The 14,110-nt window shown below is 53.0% G+C and overlaps 1 protein-coding gene across 5 annotated transcripts in view; it reads left to right on the forward strand.

Moving 5' to 3' along the window:
- COL27A1 (collagen type XXVII alpha 1 chain) overlaps positions 1–14,110 on the forward strand; it is a 159,753-nt gene that overhangs the window by 11,852 nt on the left and 133,791 nt on the right. For all 5 annotated transcript variants that reach the window (XR_004054043.1, XM_030920179.1, XM_030920181.1 and 2 more), the window contains exons 3-4: positions 961–2,735; positions 11,584–11,637. Coding sequence is in view for 4 of the 5 variants with exons in the window: in XM_030920179.1 (XP_030776039.1) it covers positions 961–2,735; positions 11,584–11,637 (1,829 nt within the window). In the remaining variant the exon portion in view is untranslated. The remainder of the gene's footprint in view (positions 1–960; positions 2,736–11,583; positions 11,638–14,110) is intronic.

The raw sequence follows: 14,110 nt of genomic DNA on the forward strand, positions 1-14,110 counted from the left end.
AATGATCTGGGAGGGGAAAGGTCAGGAAGCCTTTCCATAAACACTCTGGAAGCCCTCCTTTTGCTTTTGCTCTGGCAAGCCCTGCTGACATAATTATTGGGTGGATGTGACCTGGCCAGACCACATTCAGATATCCATACACTTTGCCAGAGGACAGAGGTTGCAGGGATGCTTTGATTGCTTCCCCTTCTCCCCCCAGAGCCCTGTGGGGAGGAGGAGGAGTCAGCAGAAATGCCATAACCCTTCTGATAGCAGATAGCAGCCCCGTAGCCTGGTAGAGACACCTTGGGAGTGGGAAGGGGAATGGGTGGGTCCCTGAGGAGATGGTGAAACCTGTCAGACCCCTGGGATATCCTTTACCAAGCTCTGGTGACAGGTCTATTCTTGTCACCCTTGTCCCTCACTTATGGGACATCTCCTGGAGGAGATGGCTTTCCTGGTGGAGAAAAAGGGGAGTATAACATGTCACTGTTGCGCAGCCTCTAACACTCTCAGCAAGAGCATTTGGTGATTATCATTACTTTTAGTATTAGTTATTATTTGAAAGTGCTGCTTTTGTACCAGGCACTTAAAAAATGTATTCACTCATGTAACTGTTACATCCTTCTGAGGTTGGGACTGTTACTATTCCATTTAATAGATGGGAAAACTGAGGCACTAAAGTCACAAGATTAGTGTTAGGGGTAGGATTAGAACTTAGGAAGTTTGGCTCCAGAGTCTGTTTTTTAACCCCAGTATGCAAGATTATGCAGCCAGATAAGGGGTCACAATCCCTGCCAGATGGTTCCAACGCTGCCCTCTCAGCCACCACCATGGGGCGGCATTATTTTTAGATGAATGAAAAAGGACCAGGTAGCTGTGGGTGGACTGTCCACATTGTCTGTGCCCCTTAGGTGGTGGGGGTGGGGCAGGCTGGAGCAGGCCCTGACTGTGTCCTCTCCCCTTTTCCTTCCCTCTCAGATGTGGACGTCCTCCAGCGGCTGGGCCTCAGCTGGACGAAGGCCGGGAGCCCTGCACCCCCGGGAGTCATTCCTTTCCAGTCTGGCTTCATCTTTACGCAGCGGGCCCGGCTCCAGGCTCCCACGGGCTCCGTCATTCCTGCCTCCCTGGGCACAGAGCTGGCGCTGGTGCTGAGCCTCTGCTCCCACCGGGTGAACCATGCCTTCCTCTTCGCTGTCCGCAGCCGGAAACACAAGCTGCAGCTGGGCCTGCAGTTCCTCCCCGGCAAGACAGTCGTCCACCTGGGGTCCCGGCGTTCGGTGGCCTTCGACCTCGACATGCACGACGGGCACTGGCACCACCTGGCCCTCGAGCTCCAAGGCCGCACAGTCACTCTGGTGACCGCCTGCGGGCAGCGCCGGGTGCCTGTCCTGCTGCCTTTCCACAGGGACCCTGCACTCGACCCCGGGGGCTCCTTCCTCTTTGGGAAGATGAACCCGCATGCAGTCCAGTTTGAAGGTGCTCTGTGCCAGTTCAGTATCTACCCTGTGACGCAGGTCGCTCACAATTACTGTACCCACCTGAGGAAGCAGTGTGGACAGGCTGACACGTACCAGTCCCCACTGGGGCCTCTCTTCTCCCAAGACCCTGGCAGACCTTTCACCTTCCAGTCTGACCTCGCCTTGCTAGGCCTGGAGAACTTGACCACTGCCACACCAGCCCTGGGGTCACAGCCAGCAGGCAGGGGACCCAAGGGGACTGTGGTACCCGCCACTCCCACCAAGCCCCAAAGGACTAGCCCCACAAACCCTCACCAGCATGTGGCGGTGCGAGGCCCAGCCCAAACCCCACTTCTGCCTGCCAAGCTGTCAGCCAGTAACACACTTGATCCCGTGCTCCCAGCCTCTCTTGGTGGCTCTACCAGAACGCCTCGCCCTGCAGCCGCTCAACCATCACGGAAGATCACAGCCACCAAAATCCCCAAAAGCCTCCCTACCAAGCCTTCAGCCCCTTCTACTTCAATTGTCCCCGTCAAAAGCCCCCATCCTACCCAGAAAACAGCTGCACCTTCATTTACAAAGTCAGCCCCACCCACTCAGAAGCAAGTACCACCTACTTCCCGTCCAATTCCTGCCAAAGTATCCCGTCCTGCAGAGAAGCCCATCCAGAGGAACCAAGGAATGCCCAGGCCCCCACTGCCCAGCACCCAGCCCCTACCTTCTACCACCAGCTCCTCTAAAAAACCCATTCCCACACTAGCTCAGACTGAGGCCAAGATGACTAACCATGCCAGTAAGCCGGCCTCTGCCCGCACCAGCACCCACAAACCTCCCCCATTTACTGCTTTATCCTCATCTCCTTCCCCTACTCCTGGTTCTACCAGGACGACTTGGCCACCAGCCACAATGGTGCCTCCAACTTCGGGCACCAGCGCTCCCAGAACAGCACCTGCCATCCCCACTCCTGGCTCAGCTCCTACTGGAAACAAGAAGCCCACTGGATCGGAAGCCTCAAAGAAAGCCGGACCTGAGAGCAGCCCCCGGAAGCCCATCCCCCTCAGACCTGGGAAGGCAGCCAGGGATGTCCCCTTGAGCGATCTGACAACCAGGCCTAACCCCAGACAGTCCCAGCCCAGTCAGCAGACCACCTCAGCCCTGGTATTGGCCCCAGCACAATTCCTGTCCTCCAGCCCCTGGCCCACGAGCAGTGGCTATTCGTTCTTCCACCTGGCAGGATCTACGCCTTTCCCTCTGCTGATGGGGCCTCCGGGGCCCAAGGGAGACTGTGGTTTGCCGGTAAGACTGAGTGGGGTCTGCATGCTGCGTGGAGCTCCAGTGGGGGACTGGGGCATTGGTCAAGTGGTTGCCCCTGGTAAAGAAGGAAAAGGAGCAGCTTAGAGCAGGGAGCTGGTTATGGGCACATCCTCGGCTCCAGCCAAGCCCCTGGCTCCTCTGGCTCTGCTAAATGCATCATTGCCTACTCTGCTCCAGATTCGTGATCCACTGGGACAGACTTAAGTCTGGTGGTTAACCCCAGGTGAAGAGCACCCCCGGGCTTTGGTTGGCCCAGGTCCAAGCCCATTCTTTGCTAACCCAGCTGCAAAGGTCGAACAGCTTAAGGAAAGCCCGTAGCTGTCTGGCCCCAGATCATGCAGTGAGTAAGCGGCTTCCAAAGCCCTGCTCTCCCAGCTCATGGAGCAGGGGTCCTTCTGGCCATCAGCTTGTCTGAGAGTTGCAGACAAAGGTCACACATGGGGAGCTCTGGATATGTTTTGTTTGGCACGTGCAGTGTCCTTTTTTAAAAATCCAATAAGTTACTAACATTTGAAAAATGTGAGAGATTTCTTATAAAAAGACTCAGCAACCAGCTTCTCTTGGAAAGTGGGAGATGCAATGGCGCTTGAGCCACCCCATTAGAACAAGTCTGTTCTTGTCTGTGCTGGTCCCCACTTCTCCTGACTGAGTCTTCCGACCTGTCCTTTCACCTGTTTATGTTACCTGCCTGCCCAGCGCCTGCAGGGGTTTGATTTGTAACCCGCCGTAGGAGTTTGGGGTGCGGAAGATCAGCGTGGGCCAAAAGGAAGAGGAAGGGAGAAGAAAGAACACAACTTGCAGGATGGTCTCAGGGTCGATATCTCTGGCTTGCCTGGGACCGTCTCCAGGGGCAACGACCTTCCCACAGCTGGAGGCCAGTTCCTCTGGGTGGGGAATGATGGGATGGCGTTTCCAGAAGCCTCGGGGCTCTGCTGTGTTCTCCCGCCTTGGAGACGACCACCGTGTGGTGGCCTCTCTCTCTCCTTCCTGAAGCCGGCTCTCCCACTGGGCTCTGTGTTTGAGGTTAGGGCTCCCTGCAATGCGGAGACAGTGGCAGATGCTGGGAATTCCCAGGCCTTCCAAACACACTTAATGAGTTTTAATAATCATTAGGAATAATATTTATCCAGCCTGTCTCCAAGGGGACTGAGAGTCCGCCTTTATTATAACCATATTGTCGAACTTATGGAAACTGTATGCATTGCTTTGCAATTATGTCAACGTTCTGCTCAAGTTCCGTGTTCTGAAATTGGCAGCGTAAAGAGTTGGGAGCCACCTCTTTCTTGTGGAAAGAACGAGGAACCCTTTTCACCTCTCCAGCCAACCCAGGCCAACTCTGGCACCAAGTGCCTTGGGGCCCTGACAACTCAGCTTCCCACGCTGTGTGTGTGCTGGGCTCAATGGTGGTGAGGTCAAAAGGGGAATTGTCCCCTCCTGACAGGACATGGTGAGGTCCGTGGTCTCAACTCTGGCCACACAGCACAACCTAGCCGTGAGGAGGAGGCCAGCCCTCCCTCCCAAGAATGTGTGTGGTGTGGAGAGAGGAGAGGATCTGGCTCAGGGCAGATTCTATAGAATCTTGGGTCTTCTGTATGTCTGAGTCAAATACTTTTTCCTGGGGCTCGGGGCTCTGGGTTAGCAGGAAGTGAGGCCTCCTGCCAAATCTCTTTGAAAAAGAGGGGGCACTGAAGTGAACCTGGTCAGTCAGTGGATGCTTGGGGATGACTTAGTTCGACTTTCCTCATTGGGCAGATGAGAAAATTGTGCTCAGAGAGGGCCAGGACCTGCCCAAGGCCACGCAACATGGAGGAGGCAGAGTTGAAGTTTACATTCCAGACTCTAGACTCCAAGACTAGCACATTCCATCCCACTGCCCCGAGTGTCCACTCTGAGGCTCTGGGACTCAGATCTGGGGGACTGGGGGCTTCAGACAAGAGTCACTACTGTCCCTGTCCCTGGTCTCAAAGGAAGGACTCAAAATCTAAAGAATCTCTTTCTTTCTTTCTTTCTTTCTTTCTTTCTTTGGTTTCGTTTATTTATTTTTCTTCTTTCTTTTTCTTTTTTTCTTTCTTCTTTTCCTTCCTTCCCTCCCTCCCTCCCAACCTCCCTCCCTCCCTCCCTCCCTCCCTCCATCTCCATCCTTTTCTTTCTTTCTTTCTTTCTTTCTTTCTTTCTTTCTTTCTTTCTTTCTTTCTTTCTTTTCTTTCTCTTCTTTCTCTTCTTTCTTTCGTCTTTACTTTCCTCCTTCCTTCCTTCCTTCCTTTCCTTTCCTTCTTTCTTTCTTTCTTTCTTCTTTCCAGACAGGGTCTCACTCTGTCACCCAGGCTGGTGTGCAGTGGTGCGATCACAAGTCACTGCATTCTTAATCTCCCGGGCTCAATCCATCCTCCTGCCTCAGCCTCCCAGGTAACTGGGACTACAGGCACATGCCACCATGTCCAGCTATTTTTTTCACTTTTTTGTAGAGTCTGGGTCTCACTATGTTGTCCAGGCTGGTCTTAAACTCCTGGCCTCAAACGATCCTCCTGCCTCAGCCTCTGAGAGCACTAGAATGACAGGCTTAAGCCACTGTGCCTGGCCTAAAGAATCTTCTGATTCGATAACCCATCAAGTTTATGAGCTACTTCCACAGGCACGGTGTCTCCTTTAGGACCTCATGGAAACTGGTTGAGGAGGGCAGTCTGTGTGTGTTCACCCCTGCCCCGCAGATGATCCAACAGGGGCTGGAAAGCGATAAAGGACCCGGCCAAAGGCACCCAGCATGTTCCTGAAGGAGCTGGGATGCAACTTGTGGTGCCTGACTTCTGGCCAGGGCCGAGGCTCTTTCTGCTCTTCCAGCCCTGACTTCTGAGGACAAGGGGAAGACACCAACCTGCCCAGATGACATCCCTGCCTCAGGCCCCATGCTATCCCCTGTCCCCACCCTCCCCCAGCTTGGAACATAGACTTACTCCAGGAGGAACCAGGTAGAATCTTTGTCCACTGTGTAGCAGATGGCAACCTGGTCACTTCTTCACCAGATACCAGAATAATGTAATGGAAGAGGCATCTTTGAATGGTGATAAAATGAACTCTCATTCTTTCTGGCCTCTGCTGTCTTCCCTTGACCCCCATATACATCCAGGATCTAAGCCCAGCAGAGCAGAAGCTCCAGCTGCCTGGGAGAAGAGCTTAATTGTCCCCCATCTGGGGACATGCAAACTTGGGTTCAAATCCTGGCTCCACCCCTTTTAGCTCTGACTGATCCATGCTGAGCCTGTTTCTGTAGAACATAAGATGATAATAGCTCCCACCTCTGGTGGGGAGGGTGGCCTGAAAATGTGCGTAAATTTTATTTGCATATAAAGCTGTAGTAGAGGCTGGGCGTGGTAGCTTACACCTGTAATCTCAGCACTGTGGGAGGCCGAGGCAGGTGGATCACTTGAGGCCAGGAGTTCACCAACATGGTGAAACCCTGTCTTTACCAAAAATATAGAAATTAGCCAGGCATGGTGGCACACATCTGTAATCCTAGTTACTTGGGAGGCTGAGGTAGGAGAATCCCTTGAACTCGGGAAGTGAAGGTTGTGGTGAGCCGAGATCATGCCACTGCACTCCAGCCTGGGCAACAGTGTGACTCTGTCTCAAAAAAAAGCTGGAGTAGAAATGAAGTAAGTTGGGCCATCTTACCTAGTTTTGCTGAGTGACTTTGGGGAAATTCTTTCCTCTCCCCAGTGCTCAGTCTCCTACTGAAACAGAGTGTTGGGACAGCTCTCCCCCTTAGACATAACTGTGCGGCCTTTCAGTGTTTTAGAGAGGTGCAGTGGCTGTGTTTGCATGTGCAAACCTGTTCCTTGGGGTTCAGGGCACAAGAGCAACTGGCAGAGGCTGAGACAGAGTTCTGGGCCCAGGCCTGCCAGGAGTTGTAGCTGCTGAGTGAGGGAGCTCTATGGGAGCCCCAGGAGGGGGGAGCATGGAAAAACTGAGCTTGGCCCTGGGTGAGTTGGGGCGGGGAGGCCGCGGTTCACAGCGCTGCACAGAAGCTGCACAGAAGCCCCACGCCTGAGAGGAGGCGAGTCAAGGCCTTATTTATTCACGATCAGGCCACTGGCATTTGCCCACGCTTGCACTTTTTGCAAATGTCCCGTCGGGAAGACCCAGCTAAGGGCCTGGCCCACAGCACGTGCTCTGTGACTATCTATCTGTGAAATGAACGAAAGAAATTGATCCTTATGAAATGCAGGTCGTCCTGACTCCCAGACGGGGCTCCTTGAGGTTACCCAGAACTCTGCTGTCAGGCAGATGAGGAGGCCATGTGGACTGCAAAAGCACGTAGTCTTTGGATTTGGGACGAACCTGGGTTTGAACCATTCCCTTATCCAGCCATCCATTCAGTCTTTGCACAATTGTTAACTGAATGTCTTCTAGATGCCTGGTGCTGTGCGACCTTTGGCAAATCACTTAACCTCTCTAAGCCTCCATTTCTGCCTCTATAAAATGGGGATACGGTGCCACCTACCTTTCCAGGGTCGTTACATGGATTCAGTGAGATGCGGGAGGTAAAGCACATATGAAACCTGGGTCCTGGTAGATTGTCGTGGCTGTGATTGTGGACTGATGGTGGGTGTCGAGGTGGTGACTTCGGTGCACTGAGAGAACTGGGAGGGTCTGGACATAGTCTCACATTTGCTTGGAGAACTGTGCTATGAAAATGTTAACCTGGGGCTAGTCGGTGGAGCAGGGACAGCTTGGGAGCCTGAATGGATGAGTGTCATGACACATGTCAGCTAGACAGGAGGCGGTTTAGGGGAGGACTGCCCCATTTTTTTTTAAAGCCAGACCAGAAGGTCCCAGGGAAAGGTGTTCCCAGAATCTAGTGAGAGTTAAAACCTTGAGCAGGGGTCTCCCCACAGAAGCAGGGGCCATGGGAGGACACAGCTACAGCCAAATTATAGCACAGCAGAGAGAGCACAGGGAGAGAAATAGCCTGTCCTCCCTTCTGTGCACTCTCTTTCTGGGGTCTCCCATTGGCCAAACCCAGCTGGAAGCTAGAGGTCAAGGAAGGCAGGGGTATAATCTGTAGAAGTCAGCTTCCCAGGGCACAGCATGGATCTGGGGAGTAAATGGAGAAGAACCAGCATGCACATGCCATCTCAGAATATGGGTATTACATTCCCATTTCACAGCTGGACAAACTGAGGTCTGGAGGCCCAGGGAGATGAAGTAACTCACTCAAAGCCATACAAAGCTGTATTGATGCCAAGAAGCTCTGTTCCAGAAGGTCCTTCCTAGGACAGAGGCTGGGGAAGTCTGGGTGCCCTGTGGGAATTCTTAGGAATAATCATGAGCTCAGATAATCAGAGATGGGAGAGCCCTTTGAGGCTCCCTAACTACCCCCAACAGGTTACAGACACAGAGTCGAAGTGTAGAGATCAAAAGGACATTGCTCAGGGTCACACGGTAGTTAGCCGCACACCTAGGTTCAGACTTTTGTCTCCTAAACCCCAGGCCTGTAAAACCTCTCGCTTACTGCCAGGGGCCATGCCAGCTAGCGCTGCTTTCTTTCTGCAGGGCTTGGCAGGCAGAGGCTCTTGTAGCTGGACACAAGGGTGGACTTGTTCCGTAGGATGGGGATCCCCTAGATCTGGCTGTCAGAGGCCAGGACCCTTGGGGGAAGCCCTGAGGGGTCTGCTTGGCTGTTTCCATGGCTCTGTTTGCGTGCGCCTGGAGCCCAGGCCTCCTCCACCTCCCCCAGGCAGGCCTGAGCCCCCGCTCTGCTCCCCCTCAGCTCCGGGCCCTCTCAGAGGCCCCGTTGTTTGCAGCGTGAAGTGGAAAATCCCACCCCGGCCTCGTGAATCATCCCAGAGTCACCCGCTCAGGCTTCAGGCCCTGGAAAGAAATGGCAGCGTTTTTCCACTGCAGAGAGAACAGGCAGGGTCTCGGATCAGGGGAGAGGGGCCAGGGGGCACCCACCCATGCTTGCCACGAACAAAGTGGGCACTGAGTAGGGGAGGGTCCAGCCCATGGCTAGCACTGGGCAGCTGGGTCCCCACCCAGGTTGAAGGTCTGGAGTGAAGGGATTGGCCAGACCTGAAGCTAGGGCCGGCCCATCAAGGAGTCGGCCTGTGGGCTGACATCACCAGGCTGGATCCTGGGTCCTGAGTGGCACTCAGAGTCTGCTCTGCAGATGTGGTGGATGAGGTCAGACTCTATCCTGGATGCCCCTATTTCTGGGGCAGAAGACATGCCAAGAGGGAGTGTCCAGGCCTCTGCAGCTGCAGCCCCACCAGGGTCCGTGAAGGAGCTGCACCCACGGAGCCTGTTCCTCCCCAGAGTCCTGGACAAGCCCTTCACCCCCCTGGGCCTTGGCCTTCTCCTCTGTGACATGGGAAGAATCTTGCTTTTCCTCTTCACCTGATAACGTAGCAGAGGAAATTACCCCCACCTTGGCTCTCCGCAACTCAGGAAATGCCAGTGCCAAGAAGGTTCCAGGATCTTTACTTCACAGATGCCCACAGAAGGGAAGGGACTTACCCAAGGCCACATACCTAGTTAGAGTCACACTTGACCAAGATTGTGTGGCAGCTGCCCAGGGTAGGAGAACAGTTCCAGTGGTCCTGGGTTTGAATCCAGGCTCTGCTTCTTGTTAGCTGTGTGGTACTGGGCAAGTCACTTTGCCTCTCTGAACCTCCCTCTGGCTTCTTATCTGTTGAAATAGTATGGTATACCACAGTGTGCTTCGTCTCAGCCCCTTGCTTTTTCTTTAACTCTGGGTCCACCTGGGACAGTTGGGTCAAGGAGGGCCTCCTAAGAAGGGACATCTCTTACTGTCCCCTAGAAACAGACGTGAAGGAGGGTGGCTTAAAATTTTGAGTTGAGGACGTTCCAGAAGCTTGCTTAACAGAAATAACAGCTAACATTTTTTGAGCATTAACTGGGTGCCAGACACCAGGATTAGCACTTGTTATAGATTATCTGTCGGCTAGGTGCTATTATTAACCTCATTTTAGAGCAATAGAAACAAAGGCTTGGAGCCTGGAAATAGCTTTGCTCAAAGCCACCCAGCTAGTAAGCGGTGGGGGGGGGGGGGGGGGGGGGGTGGTGCCCTATGTGAACCCAGGCCCTTGGCGTTACACCATACTCTATTGCCCAGAGGCAGCTGGAGAGGAGAAGTAGGTAAGACTGGCACCCAGAGTCCAGAACCTGCAAAACCAGACAACTCCTCTACCCGGCCATTGAGCTCTGCCGACAATTTGGCCAGAGGTCCCCAGATGCTCAGAGGTAGCTGGGACTTGCCCGAGGTCACAAAACAGTCCCTCCTCTTTCTGCTCAGGGTTGTTGCCCAGTGACCTTGGTACCCATATCTGCCTGTCTGGATCTCTCCTCTGATTTTTATTCATGGACGAGCAAGCACGTGGTGTTCACAGGCCAGAACTGTGAGCCGAGGCTGCCCAGCGTGAGATCTGGATTAATTACCAGCCAAACCGGACTGGGTTTTCAACACCGATTTTAACTCTGGGCAGGAAACCTGGAATCTCGTTGATGGTTATTTGAAACAAATGAATTCCCCAGGCCTCACACATCCTCGAAAGCCTGGCTTCCTTTGAAGGCTTCAGGCACAGTTCTTCACATCAGGCGCTTAGTTAATCCTCATTTACTCCTTCGAGGTAGATGCAACAGTAGTTGTTGGACCCATCTTAACAGGGAGCATCTGAGACTCAGATAAGTGGGAGGAACTGCAGGAAGTCTGCAGTTATTAAGTGGTAAAGACAGGATTTGAACAAAGACCAGCTCATGGTTTAGTAAGTCTGCTCGGCTGCCTCCCTTCCTGTGTAAAGAGAAAAGAGATGAAGATACACAGATGTTCCTTAAATGCTGAGCTTCAGCGTTACGTCTTTCACTTGTGGGAAATGGGGAGCTCTTAAATGTTGTTGAGCAGGGGAGGGCTTTTGGAAGGTGAATGAGGCTGTGTGGAGGAGGACTGCAGAAGGGAGGGAGTGGAGGAGAGAGTAGAGGCAGGGGGACCACTGAGGGGGCTGCTGCAGGTTCTTGGGGAGTGGTGATGAAGGCTGGACCATGCTGTGACCATGGGAACAGATAGCACATTTGAGTGCCGGTTACGTACCAGGCACTGTGCTACACATTTATCATCTCTCATGTCATCCTTGGAATCCCATGGGGAGTGTTTTATTGCCTCCGTTTGTATGGGCATAAGCTGGCTAAAGACTTGGGCGTTTTGTCAGTGACAGGCAGGGATCTGAACCCAGGAGCGTCTGATTCAAAAACCCATGCCGTGCTCTGTGTGCTGTGCCGCCTCTTTGTGGGGCAGAGATACTTCGTGTGACCTTGGCCAAGTCCCTTCTCTGTTCTGATTCTGCAGAGAATTTGGCTGAGCTCTGAGGTTTCTGGCTGTTTTATTTTATGAAACGTTTGACTGAGCCCTGGGGATAGAAAGATGACTCATATCCCCTTAGTTCCTTTGAGGAGACCGTCATCTGATGGGAGAGACAGGCTTCTAAGCAGATAATTCCCCAAGTAAGACAGTGGTCTTTAAAATAGAGGAAAAGAAGGGACTTTGTCCAACTAGGGGAAGGCTTTCTGGAGGAGGTGACACCCTAAGTTAGCTGGGTGATAAAATGGTGAGAGCTTCAGTGACTGAATAGTAGCTACCAAAGCCCAGAAGCTCCAAAGACCATGAGTTTCTCAGGGAAGGGACCTCAGGGGACTCCTCCTCTGAGCCGTGGACTATGCATGCCCACAGCTGTAGGCGGGATTGTTGAATGACTGTTTGAGCCCATTCTCTGCTGCCAGTGAGCACTGTCTAATGCTGTCTGTCTTGTTTTTTCCTTAGGGTCCCCCTGGGCTGCCTGGGCTACCTGGAATCCCTGGTGCACGTGGGCCTCGGGTGAGTTATCTCACGCTGTCCTTTGAAACTCTGGTTGGCTGTTTTGGCCTGCGTCTCACTGCCCCAGAGGTCTCAGGTTTGCTGTGTGTCCTCAGGTTCTTCCCTCCCCATCTCTGGCACCCATATTTTGCTTTATCCATTTGGAGTGGACTTAGGGCTCTCAGGCATGCTCTATGGACAGATATGGCATGGAACAGCAATGACCTCTTGTAGGTCTCAGTTGTCCATTGGGGATATCACCCTTTGCAGCTTGGGGTGGGGAAGGTGGGGAAGCCTGAGGATCACATGCCCTCGGCTGATAGGCTTCAGTGTTTCTCCAGGAAAAAAGCTGACTTGGGGAATATATGGCCCTTGCATCCCTCTTCCTGTTTCTGCAGGGTTCTCCTGGGGTAGGGATGCGGACATAGGTACCTGGAGGGGCCGTGCCAGGGAGGAATTGAGTTCTTCCTTCTGGAGAGAGGCCGGGCTTGGCAGGCTGCAGTGGCTCGCTGAGCTAGCCCAAGCCCCAGAGGGAAAATAAAATAGCTCCTATGTGATGTCCTGGCACCTTCTTTTATTCTGCCTTATTTGACCTCTCACGCCCACCCCAAGCTCCCATGGGACAGTGTGATCATTCTCATTTTAGAGATGAGGAAACTGAGTAGGAAACAATAAAACCAGGACTGGAACCCAGGCTCTTACCCATATGCTGGAACCCTTGGAGATCCCCTTAGAGGGAGACCTACCTGCTTCCCTTAGAGGGCTGAGACCAACAGCACCCGGCATCTGTGCCCAGGCTGAATCAGCCTTTCCCACGCTGGGTGCCTGGTAAGGCCCTGGCAGAGATAGCTGCCTGGGGCATATTTTTAGCTCTGAGCCCAGCGAATGGTTCTGGTTATGCAATTACCCAAGCCTTAGTTCCCTCCAGACCTGGCCCTATGCTCCCTGGGCCCAGGGCTCTGGAATCTGCCATCTGAAGCGGCATTTCTTCCTGGCTTCAGAGCCTGCATGAAGCACGTGCCCTCGGGGGACCACATAGATATCGCAGATGCTGCTAGCCCATGGCACCGTGCAGCCTGGGACCAGGATGAGGCCGTTGACCTAGGCAGCCTACTCCCTTCCCCAACCTCCTGAGCCCCCCAGCCTCTGCGGTTTTGCTCTGGCTGTCCTCCTTTGTAAACTCCTCCATTCATGTCTAAGAGCAAACACCACCTTTATTTCTGATGACCACTCCCTTCTTGGAACTCCTGCAGTGGTTCCCTTGTTCCCTCTGGATGGCGTGGGCCATTTTCTCAAAGCTCTCATTGACCACTGAACTCTGTTTGCTGAGCCATGTGTGCAGGATCTCATTCCACCTTTCCAGCCATCCTGAGAAATAGGTTTCAATCTATTCCCATTTTACAGATAAGGAAACCGAGGCTCAGAAAGGTTTAGTTACTTCAGATAAAGTTAAAGAGAGTAAATGGCAGAGCCAGGATTGAACCCGGGCAGTCTGCCTCCAGAGCCTACCATTTTTTTTTTTTCTTTTTTTTTTTTGGCCAGAGTCTTGCTCTGTCTCCCAGGCTAGAGTGCAATGGAGCAATCTGGGCTCACTGCAACCTCCACCTCCCAGGCTCAAGTGATTCTCCTGCCTCAGCCTTGCAAGTAGCTGGGATTACAAGCACATGCCCCCACACCCAGCTAATTTTTTGTATTTTTAGTAGAGACGGGATTTCACCATGTTGGCCAAGCTGGTCTCAAACTCCAGACCTCAAGTGATCCACCTACCTCGGCCTCCCAAAGTGCTGGGATTACAAGTGTGAGCCACTGCACCTGGCCCAGAGCCTACCATCTTAAGCATCTATTGTGCTTATTTTTCTGGGTACTCACCTGAGCCACTTCAGAGATAGGCCTTGGTTACCTCTCTCTCCTACATGATGCCTAGCAGAGTGCCCTGCGTGCAGGAGATGCTGGGCAAATGATTGGTGAAGAGTTTTAATCTAAGAGTCAAGAATATTTCCACCAAGAAGTTGTGGAATCTTAGGCAAGTCCCTTCCCTCCTCCTAGCCTCAGTTTCCCCATCTATAAAGCCTGGGGTCATGGTAAGGCGTTTCTAAGTTTTCACCTAGCTCTGGGTGAATGACTTTCCTGACACGCTTCTAGGCTCTTTCCCTGCAAGCCACCCCAACCCCCCCCCCCCCCGCCCGCCACTGTACCATCATCCTGTTTCTAGACTGGAAATTCCATATATTATAAAATTCTAAAGATAATAGAATGCTGGATTAAACAATCCCAGCTCCTCTCTGCACAGATGGGGGCTCTGGAGGGGCTTAAGGAGGGACATTCTTACCTGAAGTCGCCCAAAGCTCTGTGTCTTGCCCCTTCCTACCTCCACATATTCCCCTAGCCCATGGAGGGATGTTGGGGAATCCCAGAGACTCCCCCACCTGGCTTTCTAGGCTGCAGCATTTATAGAATCAGTCTGCTTGGCTTTCAGTCAACTATGTGCCTCGTT

This window comes from Rhinopithecus roxellana, chromosome 16, assembly GCF_007565055.1.
Source record: "Rhinopithecus roxellana isolate Shanxi Qingling chromosome 16, ASM756505v1, whole genome shotgun sequence".
NCBI lineage: Eukaryota > Metazoa > Chordata > Mammalia > Primates > Cercopithecidae > Rhinopithecus > Rhinopithecus roxellana.